Raw genomic sequence first — 24445 nt, 5'->3', positions numbered from 1 at the left:
GCCTCGGTGACTTGGGGGCTACTTATGGGCTAGAACGTAATTTTATAATCTGCCCACAGTAAAGGGCAACATCTTCCCAGGCGCAGCCCAGGGATGGCGTTGTGACTCAGAGCATCAAAATTCACCCCCTCTGGGTGCGGAGTAAGGTAGTTATCCCTTTTCATGGAGTGCATATCCCCTGCTCTGTACCCTGCCAACTATTCTGGCCTGCAAGTAAGGTGAAGCAAAGCCAGGTCTCCTCCCACTCCACACCTTCTCTCTGTCCAATTGCTCACAGTGCATAGTACTGGGTGTGTAGATCCGGGTCTACCCCTGTAGTCAGACTCACAATCCAAGTATGGTGACCTAACATCCCTGTGCAGCCAAGTAAGAGCTGTGACAGTCTAGCCATCAGTCAACAAGGTGAGAAGGATATGGTTCTTTATGCAGTTTTTCAAAGGTTAAAATAAGCAGGGAAGAAACTGAAAAATATTAAATAAACTTATTCTGCACCTACTGTTTATGGACTTCAATTTGATAGGTTCTCCAATCAGACCTCACAGGCCTCCTGAGGAGTCAGTCCCCAATTTTCTTTGAGTGTTTTTAATTAAGCCTTTATGTTCAGCTAGAAAGAGTTTTGTATATCAGCCAGACCTCACTAGCCAGTTTAATGAAATTGAACATGAAATGCATGTTTAATATATTCTCTCAAGTGGTAATAATAATAATAAAGGAATCCACTCAAGCCTCTCTTGGACTGCCTTAGTTGGGGCTTGAGGCCCTGATTTTAATGGGATTATTCACATGCTTACATTAAGCATGTGCTTAAGTGTTCTGCTGGATTGGGACACAGGTGTGGAAGTTCCATCACTTTGACAACTGCATCCATTGGGAATGCTGCAAAAATAATGTGAGAGACACCACTCCATTTTCTAGGAAGGATCCTGTGAGGTGCTATGCACCCTCAACTCTCATTGAATTGAATGGAAGTTGAGGGTGCTAGCACTTTGCTGACTCGGGCCCTTAAACAGTACAGTGTTCCTTATGCTGGAGAACTCTGCACTCCAAAGGATTAAAGGCATTTGGCATTGGCTCACAGAACATGCCCATGGTGGGGCTGTGGTGCTACTCAGCAGCATGACACACAGCCTCTCCAGGCGTGTCGCTTGTGTTGGCTCTTTTAGCTTTGTATTTTGAAACAAAGTGAAGGATAAAAGTTAGCCGAGGCCTTTAATTTATATTATTTTCTGTGTCAGAGAACAAATTGACTATAAAACATCAAAGTGAATATAGAAAATTCGATGAACTAATGAGTCCTTCCTGTAATTCATCAACCAAAGATTACAAAGAGGCCACTATCACACTGGGGACATGTTAATTTAACACACTACTCTTTTCTCATTCAATAGCCTCATTAGCAATATGGTGTTAAATACCTCTGTTTCCTATAGCACTATTCCTACAAATTCATACCTCTTTTACCACAGGTGTGCACTCTCAGGCCAGGTCTACACTACCCCCCTAATTCGAACTAAGGTACGCAACTTCAGCTACGTGAATAACGTAGCTGAAGTCGAAGTACCTTAGTTCGAACTTACCTTGGTCCACACTCGGCAGGCAGGCTCCCCCGTCGACTCCGCGGTACTCCTCTCGCCGAGCTGGAGTACCGCAGTCGACGGCGAGCACTTCCGGGTTCGACTTATCGCGTCCAGACTAGACGCGATAAGTCGAACCCAGAAGTTCGATTGCCAGCCGCCGAACTAGCGGGTAAGTGTAGCCAAGGCCTCAGAAGGAATTTGAATGAAACCATAGGACCACACAATGCAGTAACGTGGTTTTTGTCTCCCTAATCTGAGAACATGGCACATGCTCATGGGGAGAGACAACTCCTACTGCATGTACCCTAGCACTATAAAACACATTTACTTGTTTATTACTTGTGTGTACTCAGGTACAATATGAATGATTATTATTTGTGTTATGGTACTGCGTAGAGGCCTGAGCCAATGTCCGTACTAGTCATTGTACAATCACATAGGGTACGACTAGTCTAACTGGGTGGGGAGGGGGGGAGTTCCAGCTGAGGTAGATATACATGTGCTAGTTCTGATCTAGCTAGCAAACTCGAAAAACCCAAGGGTAGCTCTGGCAGCGCAAGCAGTGTGAGGGGCTAGCCACCCAAATGAGTACCTAGGGTCCCTTGTGGGACTGTACTTAGGGCAGTTAACCTGTCTCTGTAGCTACAAGTACATTTTTGGCACATTAGCTCGATCAAAGCTAGCCTGCATACATCTACCCAAGCTGGAAATTACATCCCCCAGCTCAAGTGTCAATGTACCCTTAGTGAGAGACAGTCCCTACCCCAAAGGGCTTATAATCTAAATAAACAAGACAAAGGGTGGCAGGGAAACAGAGGCACAGTGACATGCTCAAGACAGCAGCAGAGCTAAGATTAGAACCAAAGTCTCCTGACTCCCAGTCTAGTGCCCTATACAGTATTGTTACAACAGTATTAGTATTGTTAAGCATCTGATTAACAGCTCTGTCTACACTGCATCATTAACCCAAGTGACTGGCACCTAAATTTGACCATTCAGGTTACTTTAGCCAGGGTGCAATCATCCCCACTGCACAGCCCTCCCCATGTTACTGTGTGCTCCCTGTTTTCTGCACTCAGCCGGGTGTGTCTGGGGACATAGCCTGTGGTTCTTTGTGCCAAGATGTTTTAGGATTCTTTCCCAGCCAACTAGGCCAATTGCAAGAGAACTTGTCTGTCATTTGGGAGGAATTGTGAGAAGGACTTTGGAAGACTATTGGCACTTGTATGATTTTGCCTGATCCTCACTGTAAAGTGGGTGGGTTCCAGTCTGAGCATCCCAGATAGGTAAGCTAGCCTGTGCTTAAAGCATCTCCAAGCCCATGTCAGAGGTTTTTGTGTGTGGACAGTAGGAGGGTTAAGGCTAAAACCTATGTAAGAGCCTCGATTAACTGTGCAGTGTAGACATCCATCCTTAAACCATCCATCAGATCCCAAGGGCATGATACTCAGAAGACTCACAGTTCCCATTTGAATTGTGAGAGCTCACACCATTAAAAAAATCAAACATTTGCAAATACTAAGGGTCTCCATGACCACTTGCCAGAGCCACAAGTAATCTGAATATAAATTTTACATAGGTTTAAAATCAAAACTAAATGCACACAACTATAAATAGCATTTGGTTATGTTTTGTCTCTTCCTTGATAGCTAAGTAGAAATTGTTTGTTGTTGCTACCAACCAAACCAAAAGCTTTTAGTTAGTTGACTTAGTCATCTCCCTGCAGGTACAGGAGAGGTCAGCCTCTGGCCACATGTTTAAATTCTGCAGGCTGCTTCTGAACTTTAGGTTGCATATTGGACCACCCTGCCTTGGAAATTGTGTGTTATGCCAAACTCTTTTGCTAAGAAGAGCTGTCAAGCTGGACAGCTGAACTGTCTTGTTGGCTGAACATTCCTGGGTGCTGCTGTGGAATCAGAATGTAACATTTCAATATCATCTGCTTTTCTTTTGTCCAGAAGTGTAGATAAATATAATTTATCTTTTTACATCATGTATTTCTTTGAAGTTTTAGTAAGAAACTGCTTTCCCATTATGGAAAAGGGGAAGAGAACAGAACCTAAGTAATTCTTACAGGAAAATTAACTTTAGACAGGCCAAAATTTTCAAGAATGTTTCCTGATTTGGGGTGCCTCCATTTTTGGGTTCACAAGTTTGAGCCAAGATGGTCATCCAAATATTCAATCATGCAGGTATGTCTACACTGCAATGTAAGCCCAGGATTAGTAGAACTTGAGTTAGCAGACCCTAGGTTACTAAAGATGCCTAGGTCTGGGAATCTACATTCAACTTTAACCCTAGTTTAGGAATTGTTGAATCCTGGGTCCAAACCTGGGAGTCTAGAATCTACACTGCATTATGTGGGCCTGAGTCCAACCACCCAAAACCCAGACTTCCTAGCGCCATCCCAAAATGTGGCTGCTCTAGCCCTCTGTTCTTGGTGCAGTGTGGGAACACTTGACTGTCCACCAATTGACTGTCCAGAGGACAAAGAAAATCAGTCTATGGGATTGTGGGATACTTTTGGTGGATTCCTAGAGCATGAGTCCAGTAGGGCTGTATCTAAACTGCAAAGCAATAGGGCTAGAACTCCGGGTCCCAGCTTGACTCAGGCTCAGACCCTTCACCCCCATAGGGTTCTGGGACCCTGGCTCCAAACCCTGGGTTAGTGTGATTTGTATTTGGCAGAAGTGGGGCTAGAGTTAAGCCTGAGTTCAAACCCTGGGCTTACACTGCTGTGTAGACATACCTGCAAAGTCAGAGGCCAGCTCTAAAAAATGTGGCATTACTAATTTCAGATGTACTTTTTCAAGGATAGTAAAAGCAGATTAATAATGAAATATGGACCCTAACTGCTGGCACATGGTAATAACACCTTTCTCCTGTTTTGTTGCCCGCCCTCATGTGTGAACAGCAAAGTGAAATTGACAAGAGACTTTGCTATTCTGCTTTTGCTGGCCCTGCCTGCAGCTCCACTCCATGTACAAGCTACAAAGTAAAGCTGACTAGATTCCGTCTCAATTCACTCTGCTGCTTCCCTGTGAAGTGGCACAGCAGGTGGGGTCAGGGAGTTGAGTAGTGAGAGGAGCCCGGCTAGGGGTGCAGGAAAGGGGAAAGCAACCAGAGAACATAAAGGTGTAGGGAGGAGAGAGGAAATAAATCAAAAGAGCACAAAGTGAGAAGGACAAGACTCGGAGAAAAGGAAAAAGGAAGGGTAAAAAGGAAAGGAGAGAAAGGGAAAAGATTTAAAATAGGAAAAGTGAAGAGAGAGAAAAAGAAGCAAGAAGAATTGGGAGAGGGGATAGAAAGTGAGATAAATGGAGGAGAATGAAGGAGGAGACACAAACACATGGATAAAAATAGGGAAGTCTGATAAAGGAAGGGAAGGAAAAGATGGAAATGGGCAGGAAATGTGTCACTTTGGGACAAGATGCTGCCAACTGAGGTTCCCGGCTGACACGGGTCTACTATGCTTTTGTTACAAATGCTTCTTAAACTGCCCAGGCCACACTTGACATTTTGGAAGGCATTGCAGTTAGGACTCTGAGCCCTTGGGTTCTTTACTAGGCTTTACTACTCGCTGCCCGTCAGCCCTGAGGAAAGCCAAGTAGGTCAACATTTTTCAAGTAGCTACTTATTTGGAGTTCTTCCAATTTTTGAGTACCCACATGCCACTTTGAGCCTGATATTCAGAATGCTGAGCACTCACAGTTCCCACATACTTTTGAAAATATTGGCCTCAATCTTTCTGCTCTTCCTCATTTTATTTCTCTCTAATATAGGGATAATATAGTTCCCAACCTCATCAGGGTGTAGTGAGGTTAAGTTCACTAATGTGATGCTTTGAAAGCTGCTCTGCAAGCACAAAAGGATTATTATTGAAACATTGTGATTCCCTTTTCATTTAATTAACATTAAAATAAGGTGTATATTCATTCAATTTGCCCGCATGGAGCTTCTGAAACTGATCTGTTTGTTCCTGTGTACGTAGCTCACTCTCTATTCTGAAAGGTTTGAAGAATTTCAGAAAACACTGACAAAAAGCAATGAGGTGTTCGCCAGTTTCAAACAGGAGATGGAGAAAGTGAGTAGCGCATATCATTTCTAAAATCTGACACTTTCCAATTTGATATACATGATTCTCCTTTGCGATCATTTATCTTTGGATTGGGACATTTCTGTACGCTTGGGTGAAACAAACTAGTCCAAGTTTGAGTGGGATGTGAGTTGGGCTCAGGAAGACCAAACATATTGCAATATTGTTTTGATACTTTGTGAACATTTCTGATTTCTGTCAACTGATATAATGTCTAATAGAAAAAGAGATCCACAATCTCCTCTTCACAGAAACTTATAGGATCAGCTCTTCAGCTGATGTAATAGACCTACGCCAGTTTACACCAGTTTGGAATCTGGCCCATTGTGTCTTAGCACTGGAAGTTAAAGCTTTCACTCTCTTCTCCAGCAAAGAAATAACAATTGTGTGAAAGAATAAAGAAATATAATCAATGAGCTACTTACAATCTAACCTAATGGCTCATATGATGGCCATTCAATACCATTTATGAATTGGCATAAAATGTTTAGTGTTGGCATAAATATTTAAGGCACAATTCACTGTTGCCCTGCACTTTATGCAGCCATTCACCCTACTGCCAAGGCAGTTTAAAATGCTACCTAGTCAGAGTTGTCCCCCCACTTTGCACTGGTGGTTTAAATGACTACACAAAGTGCAACACAAGAGAGAATCTAGCCCTTAATTTTCATGTTTCAGGGTCTCAAAATTCTGAGGTCCTGATTGAGAAGAGCTCTAATTATCTTAAGTGGGAGTGAGGTCTGAGTAAAGACTGAAGGGAAGATTGTGGTATTTAGCTATTGGCCTGTTCTGAGGACAGTGCAGAGGTGATCGTCCCAGAAGGCACTCCACTAGGAGTTGTGCCTCGGGAAACACATACTGCACCTGCTCCCCTTAGAATAGCCAGCCAAACCCTGCAGTCTGGGCAAAGGGCAAGGGCATGGCCCCACCTCTTCCCTGTGCCCATTTGGTGATGGTTTGCACTCCAGGGGGAAGCAGGAGCATGCTCAGGAGTTCGTGTCTGGACCAGTGCAGGAGTGCACAAAGGGAAAGAATCTCCATTCCTTCTCCTCTCCTGTTCAGGGGAAAGCACAGTCTACTCCTGAGCAGGACCTCAAGTGGGGAAATCTTAGACTGATAAGGAGGGAGAAAGAATCCCTGCCAAATGCCAGAAAATTCATTGTGAATTTAGTAATGCAACCACCAGGGGCTTTGCTTCTGTGAGCATTTCAGTCATCCCAAGCGGTGACAAGTGACTTCGGGGAGAGCTAGCAGCACTCAGTACCTCATAGAATCATAGAACTGGATGGAATCTTGAGAGGGCATCTAGTCCAGTCCCCTACACTCAAGGCAGGACTAAGTATTATCTAGACCATCCCTGACAGGTGTTTGTCCAACCTGTTCTTAAAAACCTCTAAGGATGGGGATTGCTGCAATTAAGCCCATTGCTTCTTGTCCTATCCTCAGAGGTTAAAAAGAACAATTTTTCTCCCTTTTATGTAGTTGAAAACTGTTATCATGTCCCCTCTCAGTCTTTTCTTCTCCAGACTAAACAAACCCAATTTTTTCAATCTTCCCTCATAGGTCATGTTTTCTAGACCTATAATCATTTTTGTTGCTCTTCTCTGGACTTTCTCCAATTTGTCCACATCTTTCCTGAAATGTGGCGCCCAGAACTGGACTCAATACTCCAGTTGAGGCCTAATCAGCGCGGCGTAGAGTAGAAGAATTACTTCTCGTGTCTTGCTTACAATACTCCTGCTAATACATCCCAGAATGATGTTTGCTTTTTTTGCAACAGCGTTACACTGTTGATTCATATTTAGCTTGTGATCCACTATGACTCCCAGATCCCTTTCCGCAGTACTCCTTCCTAGGCAGTCATTTCCCATCTTGTATGTGTGCAACTGATTGTTCCTTCCTAAGTGGAGTACTTTGCATTTGTCCGTATTAAATTTCATCCTATTTACTTCAGACCATTTCTCCAGTTTGTCCAGATCATTTTGAATTTTAATCCTATCCTTCAAAGCACTTGCAACCCCTCCCAGCTTGCTATCACCCGCAAACTTTATAAGTGTACTCTCTATGCCATTATCTAAATCATGGATGAAGATATTGAACAGAACCGATCCCTGTGGGACCCCACTCGTTATGCCCTTCCAGCATGATTGTGAACCGTGGATAACTACTCTCTGGGAATGATTTTCCAACCAGTTATTCCGGGTACAGAAGTTAAGCTGACTGGTCTGTAACTCCCCGGATTCTCCTTATTTCCCTTTTTATAGATTGGCACTATATTTGACCTTTTCCAGTCTTCTGGAATGTCTCCCGTCTTCCATGACTTTTCAAAGATAATTATTAATGGCTCAGATATCTCCTCAGTCAGCGCCTTGAATATTCTAGGATGTATTTCATCAGGCCCTGGTGATTTGAAGACATCTAACTTGTTTAAGTAATTTTTGACTTGTTCTTTCCCTATTTTAGCCTCTGATCCTACCTCATTTTCACTGGCATTCACTATGTTGACATCCAATTGCCAACAACCTTCTTGGTGAAAACTGAAACAAAAAAGTCATTAAGCACCTCTGCCATTTCCACATTTTCTGTTATTGTCTTCCCCTCCTCATTGAGTAATGGCACTACTCCATCCTCGGTCTTCCTCTTGCTTCTAATATATTTGTAGAATGTTTTCTTGTTTCCTTTCATGTCCCTAGCTAGTTTGATCTCGTTTTGTGCCTTGGCTTTTCTAATTTTGTCCCTACATACTTGTGTTATTTGTTTTTATTCATTCTTTGTAAATTGACCGCATTTCCACTTTTTGTAGGACTCTTTTTTGAGTTTTAGATCATTGAAGATCTCCTGTTTAAGCCAGGGTGGTCTCTTGCCATACTTCCTATCTTTCCTATGCAGTGGGATAGTTTGCTCTTGTGCCCTTAATAATGTCTCTTTGAAAAACTGCCAACTGTCTTCAATTGTTTTTCCCTTAGACTTGCTTTTACCTACCATTTTACCTACCAACTCCCTGAGTTTGCTAAAGTCTGCCTTCTTGAACTCCATTGTCTTTATTGTGTTGTTCTCACAGCTACCATTCCTTAGAATCATGAACTCCACCATTTCATGATCACTTTCACCCAAGTTGCCTTCCACTTTCAAATTCTCAACCAGTTCCTCCCTATTTGTCAAAATCAAATCTAGAACAGCCTCTCCCCTACTAGCTTTCTCATAGGATTGGGCTCTAAGCAAATCAAAAGTCACCCTATCATTGTTTGTATTTGTTCACATTAAAACACTAGTAAGACTGCTATTGGCTGCAGACAGTAATCTTTGCAGCAGAAAGTGAGAGAGAATTGAGTGCTCAGTTTAGAAACTGGCCATTACTATTAGAGTAACCATTTTGTGTAGTCTATGGCACCAGGGTATCTCTTTTCTTCACGTAGATTTCCTTTGGGAAATATTAACTTTCCTTCATCACAGCCTTAACTATTTTTAACATGTATAATAATTTAACCATGTAATACATTTTTCCTATTTTGGAGCATGTGGGTGTGAATGGCAGGGGGTATTCACTTGTGTCAAATTTCAACGCTTGGGGAGTTGAAATTAAACCAGTTTCTTGCTATATGTTATTCCTCAGCCATCGTTCTTTGACAATGCTATATTCATTTTCACTGTAGTTAGTGGTAACAGATCTATAAGTAGAGGTTTAAGAAAAGATAACTAAAATGCTGTTCTAACTTCAATTAACATTTGGGATTCCTGCTGTGATTCTCTTCCTGCTTCTGTAGATGACAAAGAAGATGAAGAAGCTGGAAAAGGATACGGCTACATGGAAAGCCAGGTTTGAGAACTGTAATAAAGCTCTATTGGACATGATTGAAGAGGTGAGAAACCTACTTCACAATTTTTTTCATATTTTCAAGTTAATTAGGGGCTGATCCAAAGCCCACTAAAATCAATGGGAAAACTGGGCCCTTTTTCTTAGTATATATTGATAAGGTCAGGTCTTGGAAAAAACATCATATCTGTTGAGGCCAAGATATTACTGGGTCTGGCTCTGTGCATACACTAACAGCTTGTCCACATGGGAAGTTAAGCCTAATTAATTAAAAGGGTGAATTTAAAGTGCATTAAACTTCAGAAGTGAAGTGGCCTTAGTTCACTTTAGATTAAAGTCACTTGACTTCTGAAAGAAAGTGTCCACACAGGGGTTTAATGTGCTTTAAATAATGCACTTTAAAGTCAGACTTTTGGTTAATTCAGCTTAATTTCCAATATAAAAGTCACTGGGGTCCACCATAGATTTAAATGTTCCCTACATAGATTGCATAGAAAATTAGTAGGGATGTGGAAACTGATTCAGATAAAATAAGAAGCTACCTAAAGTTTCATCCCAAACTTAAATGTAACCTGGACTATGTTTTTGAGGTTTGAAAAAAGAATGTATAGCATCCCTGCTGCAACCTCCAGTATTGTCATTTTTGTGGACTTCTCCATCCAGCTAGAATCAGAAAATGTAGATGTCCACAAAATGCTGCAAGAGAGGCTGGTCTCACAGAATTTCCAGCCAACCAAAACCAAGATGGACTGCAAATATGAGGCAGCCTGTTCTCACGAAAGTTCCAGCACAGTGTTCCAGGAAGTCCAGATAAGCAATACAGCTTTTGGGTGCTTATCTGTACTGACATCCTGAATGTTTTATGATCCTTCTATCGCTAGAGATTATTCATGGCTATGCCTATGCCTCATATCTCTCGGTGAAATTCAGTCGAGTGCAGAGAACCTGCAGAATGCCTTATTCACCACTTAAGTGACACACTTCAGTGCACTGGGGTGAATTGGTACTTAGTTAGGAAGATTATAATTGTATTTGATTACTTTGGGAACTCCAGCTACCTTGCAGTGAAGAACAGTTGCATGTAACAAATTATATCTTTATAACTGTAACATACGTGTGTGAACCTCATGAATATGAACTCCATTTTCCTACACCTTTGCCTGATTTTGATTTGATCACAGAAAGCAATGAGGGCTAAGGAGTACGAGTGCTTCGTGCTGAAAATCCAGAGGCTAGAGAACCTTTGCAGAGCACTGCAGGAAGAGAGGAATGAACTGTACAAAAAAATAAAAGAAGCAAAATTCACTAATGAGGAAGAGGAGGATGAGGAGGATAGAAATGATGACATCTTGGGAAAAGAGGCTGATGCAAGCCCTTCCGTTACTGAACAGGATAGTGCAGAGCTGTCCATTATTGATGAGAACATCCTGAAGAATCTAGCTGCAGCATTCATGGTGACCCATCACGTGCAGGATCCCCTCACAGTCTCCAGTGAGAACAGTAATCCCGAGCCGGCTGACCCTCAAGCATGCAGTCCTCTTTGTCTCACAGAGCCCGGGCTTCCTTCCCATCCCACCCCTCAGCCAGAGGCAGGGAATCCCTCTGGGCCGCCGAGTCTTGCTCTGAAGTCCACTGAATGTGTGCCAAAGGCTGAGAAATGTGAAGGAGCCCCAGCAGAGCAGCCTGCTCAAGATCAGCCCACGCAGCAAACAGTAGATGCTGACATGGAAGGAGTAGATTAAACATAACGCTGTTTTCTGGTTTGTCTTTCTACCAGTCACAGCTCCATTTTCTCCCAAAATTGATTTTCTGAGGGGGGAGGGGGAAATTGGGCTTGAAAACATGCTCAAACGTGTTTTATAGCGATGTGTAATGCAACTTACCACTTTGCCACCACCACACACTAATAATGGGTTTGTTATTTTGGCTGTCCCTCACATATGCAAAGCATAATATTTTCTTAATGTCAGCAAAATATAACAAAATTACAGGATCTTCTTTCCAGGCATAATGAATCATCTCACTCAACAAAATCCAGGCAAACTGTTGAGGTTTCATGTTTTAAGAACTGTTGCAATACAGATATACATTTTTTAAAGCTATATAATTAAACATATCAATTTGGCTTGATGTTGCACAAAACATGCCCTGTTTAGAGGCCAGGTGAGCTTAATAAATGAGGTGATGAGGATTTGTGATCACAGCAGAAGCATTGATAGCGTAAATTGAAGCCCTTAAGAAGTACAATAATGGCACATTTTTGCAAAAGTTACCTGCACAAATCACTGACTTGTTACTGGAAATTTTGTATCTAAACACCCACACACAACTCCAAACATCTACCCCTAATTGCCATCTCTGTTCAGTGCTGTGATTATGTCATTGCTTTCAACAGACCCATAGTAAGAGGGGAAAATTCTTTGCGAGATGCCTCATAATATTGCTGTTTTAATCTTGCTTTTAAGCAACAGCCCTGCCTCAGCAGGAGCACCAGAGATTGTGTCTCAGGCAAGTATACTCTTTCCGTGCACAGGTGGTGTACAGTCTGCTCTGTCCACAGATTGCTCCCAGAAGCATAAGCCCTGGTGTTTAAGCTGGTGCAGTCAGGAACGGGAGCTGGGCTATGCTGCTTCCTCTTCATTCCCTTTTTGGTATCCTGCTCCCCAGAGTGGAACAAAAGCAAACAATCCCTGTGCTCCCCTGAGTGCCAGGAATGCAGAACATAGGAGAAGAAGGGTTGCTTGTGCTCCTCTATCCATCTGCAAGTCCACCCAAGGGCCCCTCACACTCTGGTCCTTACTACTTTAGCCAGCTTCTGTGTGTCATCAACTTGTTTTTAGAGTCATGAGCAAAAAGGGGAGCTTGTAGAGCATTCAGCAGGGAATGTTGGGAGTTTTGTTTGGCGGAGAGTCCTAATCTACCTGCCTGCCCACTGCTAGAATCCCTCTCTCATCCCCAGCATGCATCCTCTGCACTTAATCCAGTGGGCAGGGAGGCCCAGTGGGCCAGTCTGTATTCTATTCTGGTTTCATGACTCTCTGGGGAGATTAGTTGGCAGTTCCTCCATGGAGCAATGAGTACAGGCATGTATTTGGCACGGTTCATGGAATCCCATGACATCTGTCCTATCTGTGGCAAGAAGGAGACCCTGGGTCACATCTATGTAGAGTGTGTCAGGCTGCAGCCATTCTTCTGGCTCCTTCAGAATCTCTTACTGAAGTTCTGGTTGCACTTTTCCCTTCACCTGTTTATCCTTGCACATCTTATCCATGGCTCCAGGATTTCACGAGATCTCCCCATCAACTTACTCCTAGCACTGGCCAAAGTGGCCACCACTAAACCAGGAGGAGAAACCTCGATGGGGCAGGAGAGGCACTTTGCAACTGTGGGGCCTATTTCTGGTCCCTCATCAAATCAGACCACTGGATAGAGTTCCTGTGGGTGGTGTCCACTGACTCCTTAGACATCTTTAAGGAGTGGTGGACACTGTCAGGTGTTCTCTGCTTTGTGTCCCCTTCTGGATCCCTGATTTTTAACCTTTGACCTTCACTCCCATTCCTGTTTTCTAATTCGTTTTCCCACGTAATCATTTGTAGCCTGGGCTTAGTGGTTCCTCCCCCACCGGGGGCAGGCCTTTAGCTATGGTTTTGAGTAGGCCTGCCGTTTTTAAGAACATAAGAACGGCCATACTGGGTCAGACCAAAGGTCCATCTAGCCCAGTATCCTGTCTTTCAACAGTGGCCTATGCCAGGTGCCCCAGAGGGAATGAACAGAACAGGTAATCATCAAGTGATCCATCCCCTGTCACCCATTCCCAGCTTCTGGTTACCACAATAGGTACACTTAATCCAGGGCCCACCAATCCCAGTACCCACAATTGGTATATTCAGTCCAGGCCTTCATGCTACCAGTTCCTGGTCTGACCATCTCAAGACTGTGAAAATGCCACTAATATGAGAACAGATGTCCAAAAGTTAGAAAGGGAAATGTTACACACAAACAAACCCAGCCATACATTGGAACACTGAGAAACAATCAAATGCTCTAGAAAATCATACATGCAGATTTAAATTGAAATGTTGGTGACCTAGGGGGAAAGACGTCATTTGTCAGATACTGTGATCACAAAATTCTTGTTGCATTTCACCCAAAAATGAGTCTCCATTTTTAATCCTCGTTCATTCCCAAAGGGATAATTCAGCCCGGTTAACGCAATATAATTATTTTCATTATTTGCACTGTTTGGTACAATCTTTTGGAAAGTTATCTGTTGCAGTATTCACAGTATGATTTTGACAGTTGTTTTTCTGGGGTTGGACTTATCCATTATGGCTAAAAATTTCAAATTTAGATGCCTAAAGTTAGACACTTCCTTTTATATCTAAGCACCTAAATGTTGGTAATCTCCACAGAAAATCAGGCCACTTAGGTGCCTAGCATTGAAACTTTTAGCCTATAAATTAATTGTTTCAATTGCTGAAAATCTATAATCATGTGGTTTACTTTCTTTAGGTTCCAGTGATTTTATGTCTATAGAAGCTGAGTATAAATTTAAAGCATATAGTTTTGCTTGTTGTTAGAGTGTTTTAAATTAAATTAGCATGATTCATATACAGTAAATCTCTTTCTGCTCTGGTGATTTGTTTTTGTTTTTGTGGATTGGGGAGGTTTGGTTTGGTTTGGTTTGGTTTGGGGTTTTTTTGTTTGTTCTTTTTTTTTTTGTCATTTTAATACCTATCTTTGTTTTATAATGTCTTCACCACCACTCCATCTAAGCGCCTTACAAACTTAAATATTCAATTACATCCCCAAAAAAGAACATTCAGTTTACAAAGTCATGCATTCTGAAGGAAGGAAATGCCAGAATTAACAATTGCTCATGTAACCAACAGACAAAGCCTCACCCCCTACACCACCCTGACTCATTCTCAGCACACCACCCATCCTGTGCACTGAGTGAGGTAGGGCTCCTGTGGAAAATTAGTATGTCATCATGCCACTTTTGCTCATGCCTCTCTTCCCATCCCAGCTCTTGCTCCTAACTCCCTTCACCAAGTCTCCCAATTCCCTCCCCTCCCTCAGGCTACCGCACCTGTCTTCCAACCCTGCATCTCTTCACCTACCACCTCACACCACATAGGCCAGACGGTGAGGCCCATTATTGTGCTTAGAAAATGAGTTTCATTCTGGCACTAGGGGCACCACTTACTCTCTGCAGATTTATACAGCCAATAACCTGAGAGGCCTTGTATTAAAAGTTCTCTGCAAGAAACCCTACCGTTTTCTGTCATGGCACAAAGTTACCAATTTTGACACCATACCGAAAAGAGTTCTTGTCCATAATTTCATTAATATTTGCCCTGTAAAGTCCCAGATTGACTGCAAATGATTGAAATGTATATGGAAGTAAATTACAGGCAAAGTGGAATGGACTGAGGAAGTTAGAAGTCATACACAAGAAAAAATATTGCGAAGAGCCAATTTGGGTGAAAAATCTTTTATTTTTAGTAGTTGTGGATAATAAAATGTGCTAAAGAATTACAAATTCTTGCCTTACTGGGGTGTTCATACATTAATAATTTCTACCATCAGTCTAACAGATAATGTGCAATAAACTACCATGACTAGCTTTTGGTAGTAAGTATAGGTCAAAGTATTACCCCATCCCTATCTTTTGTTTTTCTTGGCAATACTCACCTTTCACTGTAGGCTGAATTATGTTATCATTTACCCTCAAAAGAAGTGTTTGTGCACCAGCCTAACTATGTGAAATATATAAAATTTATGAAAATGCCTAAAATGTTACTATTTTCCTTGGCAACGAGCATGTTTTCTTCAGCCACAGCACTGAACCAAGTAAAACACAAACCTTTTGACTGGACTCCCCTTTATTTCTTACTCAAATATTTATAAGTGGCAATTTATCTGGATTGGTATGAACTGACATAATTGTTGATATAAGTTAAAATTGTATTTTCTATTTCAAGTCCAGTGTTTGTTATGAATGATATATATTGCTGTTAGCCCTGTAGTGCTTATTCTCTGAGTAAAATACATTTTTATTTCCCAGTCTGGCATCCTATTCACCACAATTACTCTTGCCGGACACGTCATCATTGTGAATAACAGGTTCAGCAGCTTTTTTGTCAATGTTCTCACACTTCTGACACAAGCCCGGGCAGGAAATCCCAGCAGTAAGACAGGAACAATGGAACATCACCCTGTTTGACATTTCACATGTTGCAGGCATAAAGCACTGCAACATACGAGCTGGTGCTGGATTTCTTGCCATCCAGGTAATGACAAGCTCCGTGTTTTCTAAATGCTATCCAGGGCCAACAGGGGAATGAGCATTCATCCTGTCAACAAGAGAGTGCCTCATTATAGCAGCCTGGTAATTTGCCCACTTGCTGTGTTGATGTAGAGCATTACATGTTAGTGGCACGTTCAGTTCAGGCAGTGAAGATGAAGCTAGGCAGAACACCTTGTATCGGGCATCACTGACATCCTATGGTGAAGCTTGGCCATACAGATGGCACACACATTTCTCAAGCTCAAGGAAAGTTGAGTCTTGAAGTGTAAGGTCTGTGAAAGCATCCAGGAACTCTTCACTCTGAGAAGCCACAGCAAATGCCTTTCTCTTTCCCTTCCCATAGAAGGCACTTGTAGAATCACATTCTGTGACTGTGTGGAGTCCTATAAAGGGGATACTTACCTTCGGGCCTAGAGTTGAAGTGACTTTCTACAAATCAATAGTGTGGCTTTGATTCCCAACACAACTGAAGAAATGTGAATTGACTGGGAGTTGTGACTTAAGACTGATGCCTATGACTAACAGCTGTATCTGGGTTCCTAATTATTACAATCTGGTAGTCCTTGGCAGCCTGTTTCACATGAAGAAATATACATGAGTCACATTCTTCGTGGTCCCAACTTAATTCATCAACAGCTGTGACTGTCACTGAACCCTTCTGCACAGCCAGGCAGCAACACTCTTCTCCAGGGGCTATGTAAAGAATGATGTCTTTTCCTATAGCTTGCAAATCTGCATCCCTTCACATCATCTACAAGAATGTCTGAAGTGCTTCCTTATTGTTGCCATAAGAAAGAATCTTCTTCCACTGACTGGGGGGTTTTCTGGTCCTTTCCATAGATTTCTACCACTTGGGAGCCACCTGCTGCTCAGCGTGACTGTACCACATTTTTGATGCTCACACTGGGTTACTGATCTGTGACAAAGTCCAAAGAAAGTACACTTGTACTTTCTTGCAAGCTTAATTATGTGCATTAAAATGGCATCTGCAAGCACACCCAATGTTGAAAGAACATCACATAATGCTTGGATAACAGCCATTCCATCGAAGATTATTGCACTATTCTCTGGAATGCAGTCAGTAAGGCAGTCTCCACCTTTGGATTGAAGATCGAGCAGAGCTGATTTGTTGGTTTTTGCCAGACAATCAGCAGTACTAGCAAGAGGGTAGGAAACTGCTGCCAAGGAGTAGGACAAGATTTCCCAGAGACTGGGGCTAGATGTATATAACAGTGCAAAGCAGTTTTATTAAACTGGATTTCTTTTTAATCTTAGATGATTGACAAGGGATTTCCTGGTCTTCATGACCATCCTTGAGCATGGCCATACTGGTTGATACTCTCTAGGGTTGCCACCTGTCTAGCTTTTCCCAGGATCTTCCCTTTTTTGAGGTAGCTGTCCCAGGATATCTGTAAGAGTGCTCAGTACACACTGCCAGCTGTCCAGTTTCATGAGCTCAGGATCATCTCAGATGTCCCAGTTTTTTGTACCTCAAAGATGGCAACCCTAAGAGGAACTAGTCTCTCTCTCTCTCTCCCTCCTACCCCCACCTCCTAATAATTACATCAATTTAATTCTAGGCCAGATTCTTCCCTGGGATATGTATGCATAGCTCCTGTTATACTGCAATCAGTGAGTACTGCATATGCATTCATGGGACCAAATTCAATGCTGATTTACCCTTTGAAATGAATGGCATTGCACAGTATGTACATCTGTGCTGAATTTGGGACCTTGGTGTTTATTTTAAAAGTTTGTTTAAGAAACTATAGCAATCATCATGGTATTTATACCCTATCTATCCCTCCCTGTTCTCCTTTATTTATACTGGCGTGTGTTTGATTCCCAAGACTTTAAATAAACTACCTTTTCTTACACATGGAGCAAATATTAGATATGATTAGTTTGGTTCCCTTTTTATGCCTCTTTTCCATTAAGCACAAGAACTGTGAAGTCTTGTACTGTCCTAAACTGCTAGGAGTCCCTTCCCATGATGCACAGCAAGGGAGGTACACCCTGATTTCAGAAAATGACCCTCCAAAACAAAGTGCACGAAGAGTTAGGGTTTCCCTCCCTGACAGAGAAAATTGCCTTCCTGCCAGCAGCACAATGAACACTTTCAGAGGCCACTGAAGTTGCAGAGCATCTGGCTATGTGCTGAAGGGGCAGTCCATAAATTATGGAATGCACTGGGGGGTGTGGGTGTCCTTAATTTTGCATGTTTGTTTCAGTGTTACAAGGCGTGGGTGGGTGGGTTTTGAAAAAATCACAAAAAATAAATGTGTTATGTAATGTATGGAGAGTTGCAAAGGGAAAAAGACAACTCTATCAGAGCAAGTCTGTCACAGCAGCCAATGCACTCCCTGTTCACATGGATGAGGGGCTGTGCAAGAAAAGAGTGTGAAGAGCCAGAAGGGTGCAGAATCAGGAAATGGTTGCTGTACATTGAGTCCCTGACCAAATCTGCATCACATAGATGGAGGTTTAAAGTGAATGCTTCTTGAAACAGCAGTAAAGTTCCCTTTACTCTTTGCCCCTATTCAGAGTGGTCACAGAGTGCAGTCATGCCTTACATAGCGACGGAGGTCATGCTGCCAGTTTTGGAGGCCTGTATAGGATGAGGAGTTCCTGCATTTGCACGGGGCGGCTGAGCTTTCCCCCCTGCACATGTGCTTTGAGGCTAGTCTCTCTCAATATCCCATTGGAAATATTATCTCCATGCAATAGTCTGTCTGCTAATACTTACCAAAATAAAATACGATAAAAAAGCTAGAGTACAAGTCTACACCTGAGTACGTAATTACCGTACTTTTGTGATTCACCTGCCACACCCGTGATAATGCAAAGGGAATGAAAAGCAGCATTAGCAAACACACCACACTCAGCCAAAAATATTTTGAAATCTGGGCAAAGGCTTCCCACCAAATAGCTGCAGGCATGGGACAAAGAAGGGGAGAAAATCATCTCATTCTTACTGACTTTGTTAAAATGTCAGAACTTTGGAGCTAAGTAAATAATTTAAGAATTTCTAACAGATTCCTTATTTCTTAGCACGGATGTTTCTGACGCCCTCCTATTTGCATTTGTTTTACACAGTGCTTTCCATAAATAACTAGGGCTCCGTGTCCGTCACGAAGGTCGCAGAAGTTGTGCATTCCATGACTTCTTGCGACCTCCGTGACGTCTGCAGCGGCCAGTGTAGCTGACCCCAGGGCCGCCCAAGCAGCTGCTCAGGTGGCCCTGGGGGTCAGCCACACCAGCTGGTGCTTGGGTGGCCCCAGGAAGCTGGCCTTGGGGACCGCCTGAGCAGTGGTCCCAGGATTGGCCGGAGCAGCTACTGTTGGCGGCCCCCAGCAGCTGGTGCCACTGGCCCAGGCCCCCCCCGAACAGCAGCACCTCCCCAGCAATGACCTCCCCCCAGGAATCCCTCCCAGCAGCAGTCCTGGGGGCCAGAGCAGCTGCTGTTGTTGGTCCCCAGCAGCAATCCTGGGGCAGCCGGAGCAGCAGCTGTTGGCAGCCCGCAGCAGCTGGTGCCACTGGCCCCAGCCCCGCCCTCCACTCTGCAGCCCCCCCCCCCCGGGTTGCCCCACCCCCAAGATTTAGTCAGGGGTATTTATAGCATAAGTCATGGGCAGGTCACGGGCCATGAATTTTTGTTTATAGCCTATCCATGACTTTTACTAAAAATACCCATGACTAAATTGCAGCCTTATAAATAATATATCACATATAGCGTCTTTAATCTCATAGGATCCCAAAACGATTTACAAGCAATGGACAGTCTGGAATCACTTCACCCACTGCTGAAAAACAACCAGCTCTGTGGTGTATTTCAGCAATTTTTTCACAGTTCATAGTAACAATGAATGTAGGACAGTTGGCTTCATTAGATAGATAAGGAATATAAATTCCTCATGCTTCAGAGTATAGTCCTGCTACTAATTAATTGCCTGGGGTTAGGAAGACCCAATGATCAGATTATTCCCTAATTGCCCATTATGGGGCTCTTTTGCAGCTTCCCCTGAAACATGTAGGTATGGCCACAGCCTGAGAGTCAAATTCTCAGCTGGTGCAAATCTACATAGCTTCTTTGACGTTAATAGAGCTACACTGATTTACATCATCTAAGAGTCTGGCCCAACATACTGAACCGCATAAATCATAGGCAATTCCTTTGTTCCTAGGAAGTGACTATTTTACCCAGTTGAAATGACAGGGGGCATTTAGATGCACAGTTACTCAAAGGAGAATTGGGTCAGGACACTGTTAAACGTCCCTATTTGGGGAAAAGTGCCAAAAAGGGATCTTCGATGACTGCAAGTGGTCATGACTTTTTACATCTTATCCAAAAGACAGTTCCTCCAGCAGCACAATCCCTCTTAACCCCTGCTCCAGGAATAGCTCAGAGAGCAAAGTATCAGTTCCTGAACCGCTGACCCCACTTCCTGCTGCAGCTAGGTTTTTCCTGGAGATGTCCCTTCCAGTTACTAGCCCTGTTCTGCTTACTGCAGCTTGTTGGGCAATCTGTGCAAAACCTTCATAACAAAATGCAAAAACAGAGCAAAACTCACCCGGTTCCAGGTTTCATTTCAAACACAAGGCTTGGGCCAGGCTCATAGAAAGGTTGTTCAGTAGACTTGAGCTAAACTTCAAGTATCAGATAGGGACTTATGGAGATACTCGGTTCTAAATGGTCTTCAGGTGATCTTGGTCAGGCACTTATATACCATGGCAATGGGTGCTAGAGAAAAAACAAAGCTAAATAGATTTATTTAGACCAGAACATGTGTCAATTTTAGGTAAATTTCTCTTTGAGATTTTTTGGGTCAATATTAACCCCAAACTTCAAGCAGTCCCACATGACCTATCAGAGAAAAACACAGTTCTCACTCTCTTTCTGGGTGCAGCAAAGTCAGATACTTTATTATCTCTAGCAATTACGTGGAGGGAGAGAGTGCACTAGGACACAGGGTTTCCCCTTCCTAGGCAGGTCTCTCAACAGGTAAACAATTACAGCAAGCATTTATACCTTTTGTTACATACAATAATAAGCAACAGCTGCATTTTGTTTATACATAGGTCATCCTGATATCTTATTTTTCTCACTTATTTAGACTCTAGTCTACATTCCATATTTATCTACACAAGGTCACAACAACTTCTCAGACAGTTCTTTCCCACTCGCCTCACAAAATCCTCGCTTCTACAAATCTCGTGTTATTAGGGTTACAGCTAGCCTGACTCTTGCTCACAGAAGAGACTGTTTGCATTGAAATCCCCTTCAGGCCTTGCTCTACTTCCACAGACCCAAAGGAAACATCAGAAAGGTTCACCCTGAAAACTGAAAGCAAGTTCTGCACGGCTCTGCTTTTTGAAGTATGGGATCATAAGCTGAACATCTCAAATGTCAAGGCAATATTATATAGAAAAGAACCCAAACAAATCCCAAAAGGTGGGTTCAAATTGAGCTAGTACTCAGAGCTACATAGATCTAGCACTTCTCTGATGCTCCCAACAGTTAACATGGAATTAAAAATAAATTTCTGGCCATGATAGATCTGAATCAAACCTTCCAAATGTGAAGTCCATACAAATGAATATTGAATAAATAGTAATCATAATAGTATTACCGTAGCATGTAGGAGTCCTATGTATGGACCTGCACCCCCATTGTGCTAGGCACTGTACAAACTCAGAACAAAACAATGCTCTCTTAATGAGTCTGCAGAGAGAGACAACCAAATGCACATGTGAAGTGGCCTTGTTTCACTGTAATTTGATGTTAACTCTGGAGCTTACATGTCATGATTACATGTCAATGGTAACACTTTCATTTATTGTTTTAGCAGAAAGAGCTACTATCCATGGATTGAGAGCAGAATTTGAGTAGAGAAGGTCATTTTTGTAATCTCAGTCTGACCCTCTACCCAAAAGGCATCGCTCAGTGCATCTATCTACAGCTACAGCTACACTATAAGCTTGGGATGTGATCCCAGCTTGCCGTAGACCTATTAGTGCTAGCTCCCATCTGAGCTAGCAAGCTAAAAGCAGTAGTGTAGCCGTGGCATTAGTGGCATGGACTAGCCGCCCCAAGTACATACCAACAGGGTGCAGGCTGGTTTGCACTTGGGTCAGCAAGCCTGTCCTGCTGCTGCCATTGCTTGTGCTACCCCAGCTACGCTACTATTTTTACATGCTAGTTCACATAAGAGCTAACGGGAATATGTCTTCATGAGCTGGAAATCACAGCCCTAGCTCCAAGTGTAGACATATTCTTAAAGATGCAAAACAAGAAAGCAATGCAACAATCACAAATCCCACACGGTTAGGAGGATGCTATATGTCAGCTTGTACTAGTAAACACAAAACTCATGCTTAGAAAGAGAGGTATAGTGGTTCTCATACATACAGGAGAACTGATGGGATAAATCAAATGTCTGCAGCAAGGTGATCAGTGGATCATTATAGCTTATCTTTGTAGCTCCAGTAATTCCACTGATTGTTAAAGGGTGAACTTCTTCAGTGATATGAATGCTCGGATTTGTGTTTGTTCTATAGCAAAAACTCTAATTCAATCATTTTGGATTGTTTATTTCTTGTATTGCTAAATGTCTAAGGCAAAAATATCTGCAGTGTAGCTTTCTAGCACAAAGAAGATTCAGCTAGAACAGTTTTCCCCCATTTCAGACTAAAGCCAGATGATGCAGAAATTAGAAAACCTTTTTTAAAAAATGAACAGTGTGGTCAATGTTCAGTTGTACTGAAAGCAGCATTTCTGTGGGGAGGTAATGCAGTTTCATATCTGGAGATTCGGGATCACACCTGGATTAGATCAAAAGAGAAAACAGTTTTGGTCTCTGTCCTATCATATTGAACACATAACCACTTCACAAAACCACCCTCTAGCCTTGCATTATTCAATGCAACTGGAAATGTCTGCCACAAAAAAGGCTGAAGACTGGAATAGTGAGGTTGGTGCAGGTCAGGAAAGAAATGTACCTACAGTTGTGAGAAACAGCTTGCTCTGAAACTTCCTGTACTATGTATGAGTCTACCCATGCTAGTTGTCTTTAATTTTCAGGATCATTAAATTCATCCATAACGTTAAAAAACTAGATTAAAAAAACAACTTACAAATTAAACACAATTGATATTTAAAACAAACCTGCTTATTCAGCAATAGTGTTGGAAACATGATACACTGGCTCCACACAAACACTGATCTCCAAGCAGCTTGATCATTGCCATTACGTTAAAAAAAATCACATCTACATAGTTTGCATTGTGTGTGTGCAAAGTGATGACTTCCATGAATTTATGTAAGGCTTCTAAGTGTCCAGTTCATTAATCAGTCTCTGCCATAGAAGTGTTTCAACCAAGGTTCTAAATCACTTGATGCAACATAGCATAACAGCTTAATCATAGCAGTGTAGGACTAGAAGGGACCATGAGAGGTCATCTAGTCCAGTCCCTTGTGCTCAGTAACTAACCATTCCTGACAGGTGTTTGTCTAACCTGTTCTTAAAAACCTCTAAGGATGGGGATTACACAACCTCCCTAGGCAATTTATTCCAGTGCTTAACCACTCTGACAGGTAGGAAGTTTTTCCTAATGTCCAACCTAAACCTCCCTTGTTGCAATTTAAACACATTGCTTCTTGTCCTAGCCTCAGAGGTTAAGGAGAACAATTTTTCACCCTCCTCTTCTAACAACCTTTTATGTACTTGAAAATTGTTATCATGTCCCCTCCCAGCCTTCTTTCCCCAGACTAAACAAACCCAATTTTTTCAATCTTCCCTCATAGGTCATGTTTTCTAGACCTTTAATCATTTTTGTTGCTCTTCTCCTGACTTTCTCCAATTCTTTTCTCTAATGTGGTGCCCAAAGCTGGACACAATACTCCAGATGAGGCTTTCTCATTGCAGAGCAGATTGGAAGAATTACTTCTCCTGTCATGCTTACAACACTTCTGCTAATACATCTCAGGGTATGTCTACACTGCCCACATTACAGCACAGCCGTGGCAGCACTGTGATGTGGGCAGTGTAGACACGCATTATTGCTGGAGGAGAGCTCTCCTAGCAATAAAAAAAACCACCCGAACGAGCAGTGGTAACTTTATGGGCTGCCAGCGATAAAACACTGTCTATACTGGTGCTTTTCAGCGCTAAAACTTTTGTCACTCGGGGGGTGTTTTTTTCACACCCTGAACGACTAAAATTTTAGTGCTGAAAGTGGCAGTGTAGACAGCCTGGGAATGATGTTTGCTTTTTTTGCAGCAGTTTTACACTGTTGATTCATATGTAGTTTGTGATCCACTATAATCCCCAGATCCCTTTCTGCAGTGCTCCTTCCTAGGAAGTTATTTCCCATTTTGTATGTGTGCAATTAATTGTTCCTTCCTAGGTGGAGTATTTTGCATTTGTCCTTATTGAATTTCATTCTATTTACTTCAGACCATTTCTCCAGTTTGTCCAGAGCATTTGGAATTTTAATCCTTTCCTCCAAAACATTTGCAACCCCTCCCAGCTTGGTATCATCCGCAAACTTTATGAGTGTACTCTCTATGCCATTATCTAAAACATTGATGAAGACATTGAACATCAAAATCAAATCTAGAACAGCCTCTCCCCTAGTAGTTTTCT

The 24445-nt window shown here is 42.5% G+C and overlaps 2 protein-coding genes across 5 annotated transcripts in view; one reads left to right on the top strand and one right to left on the bottom strand.

Annotated features, from left to right (window-relative positions):
* Positions 1–14124, top strand: part of TXLNB (taxilin beta) — a 49309-nt gene extending 35185 nt beyond the window's left edge. The window contains exons 8-10 of the mRNA XM_005280381.5: positions 5569–5661; positions 9438–9533; positions 10669–14124. Coding sequence (XP_005280438.2) covers positions 5569–5661; positions 9438–9533; positions 10669–11229 — 750 coding nt within the window. The 3' untranslated portion in view covers positions 11230–14124. The remainder of the gene's footprint in view (positions 1–5568; positions 5662–9437; positions 9534–10668) is intronic.
* The window catches only part of HECA (hdc homolog, cell cycle regulator), an 87947-nt gene that overhangs the window by 21680 nt on the left and 41822 nt on the right, over positions 1–24445 (bottom strand). The window contains exon 4 of one of the 4 annotated variants that reach the window (XR_010600102.1): positions 20372–22622. The exons of 2 other annotated variants lie outside the window; for them this stretch is intronic. Coding sequence is in view for 1 of the 2 variants with exons in the window: in XM_005280380.4 (XP_005280437.1) it covers positions 22617–22622 (6 nt within the window). In the remaining variant the exon portion in view is untranslated. Of the gene's footprint in view, positions 1–19623; positions 22623–24445 lie in introns of those variants that run through there. One more of the 4 variants, XM_005280380.4, reaches the window with a different exon arrangement.

The sequence above is a fragment of the Chrysemys picta genome, chromosome 3 (assembly GCF_011386835.1).
Source record: "Chrysemys picta bellii isolate R12L10 chromosome 3, ASM1138683v2, whole genome shotgun sequence".
NCBI classification, from domain to species: Eukaryota; Metazoa; Chordata; order Testudines; family Emydidae; genus Chrysemys; species Chrysemys picta.
The sequence above is the reverse complement of the archived record's forward strand: the minus strand, read 5'-3'. Positions and strand labels throughout refer to the sequence as shown.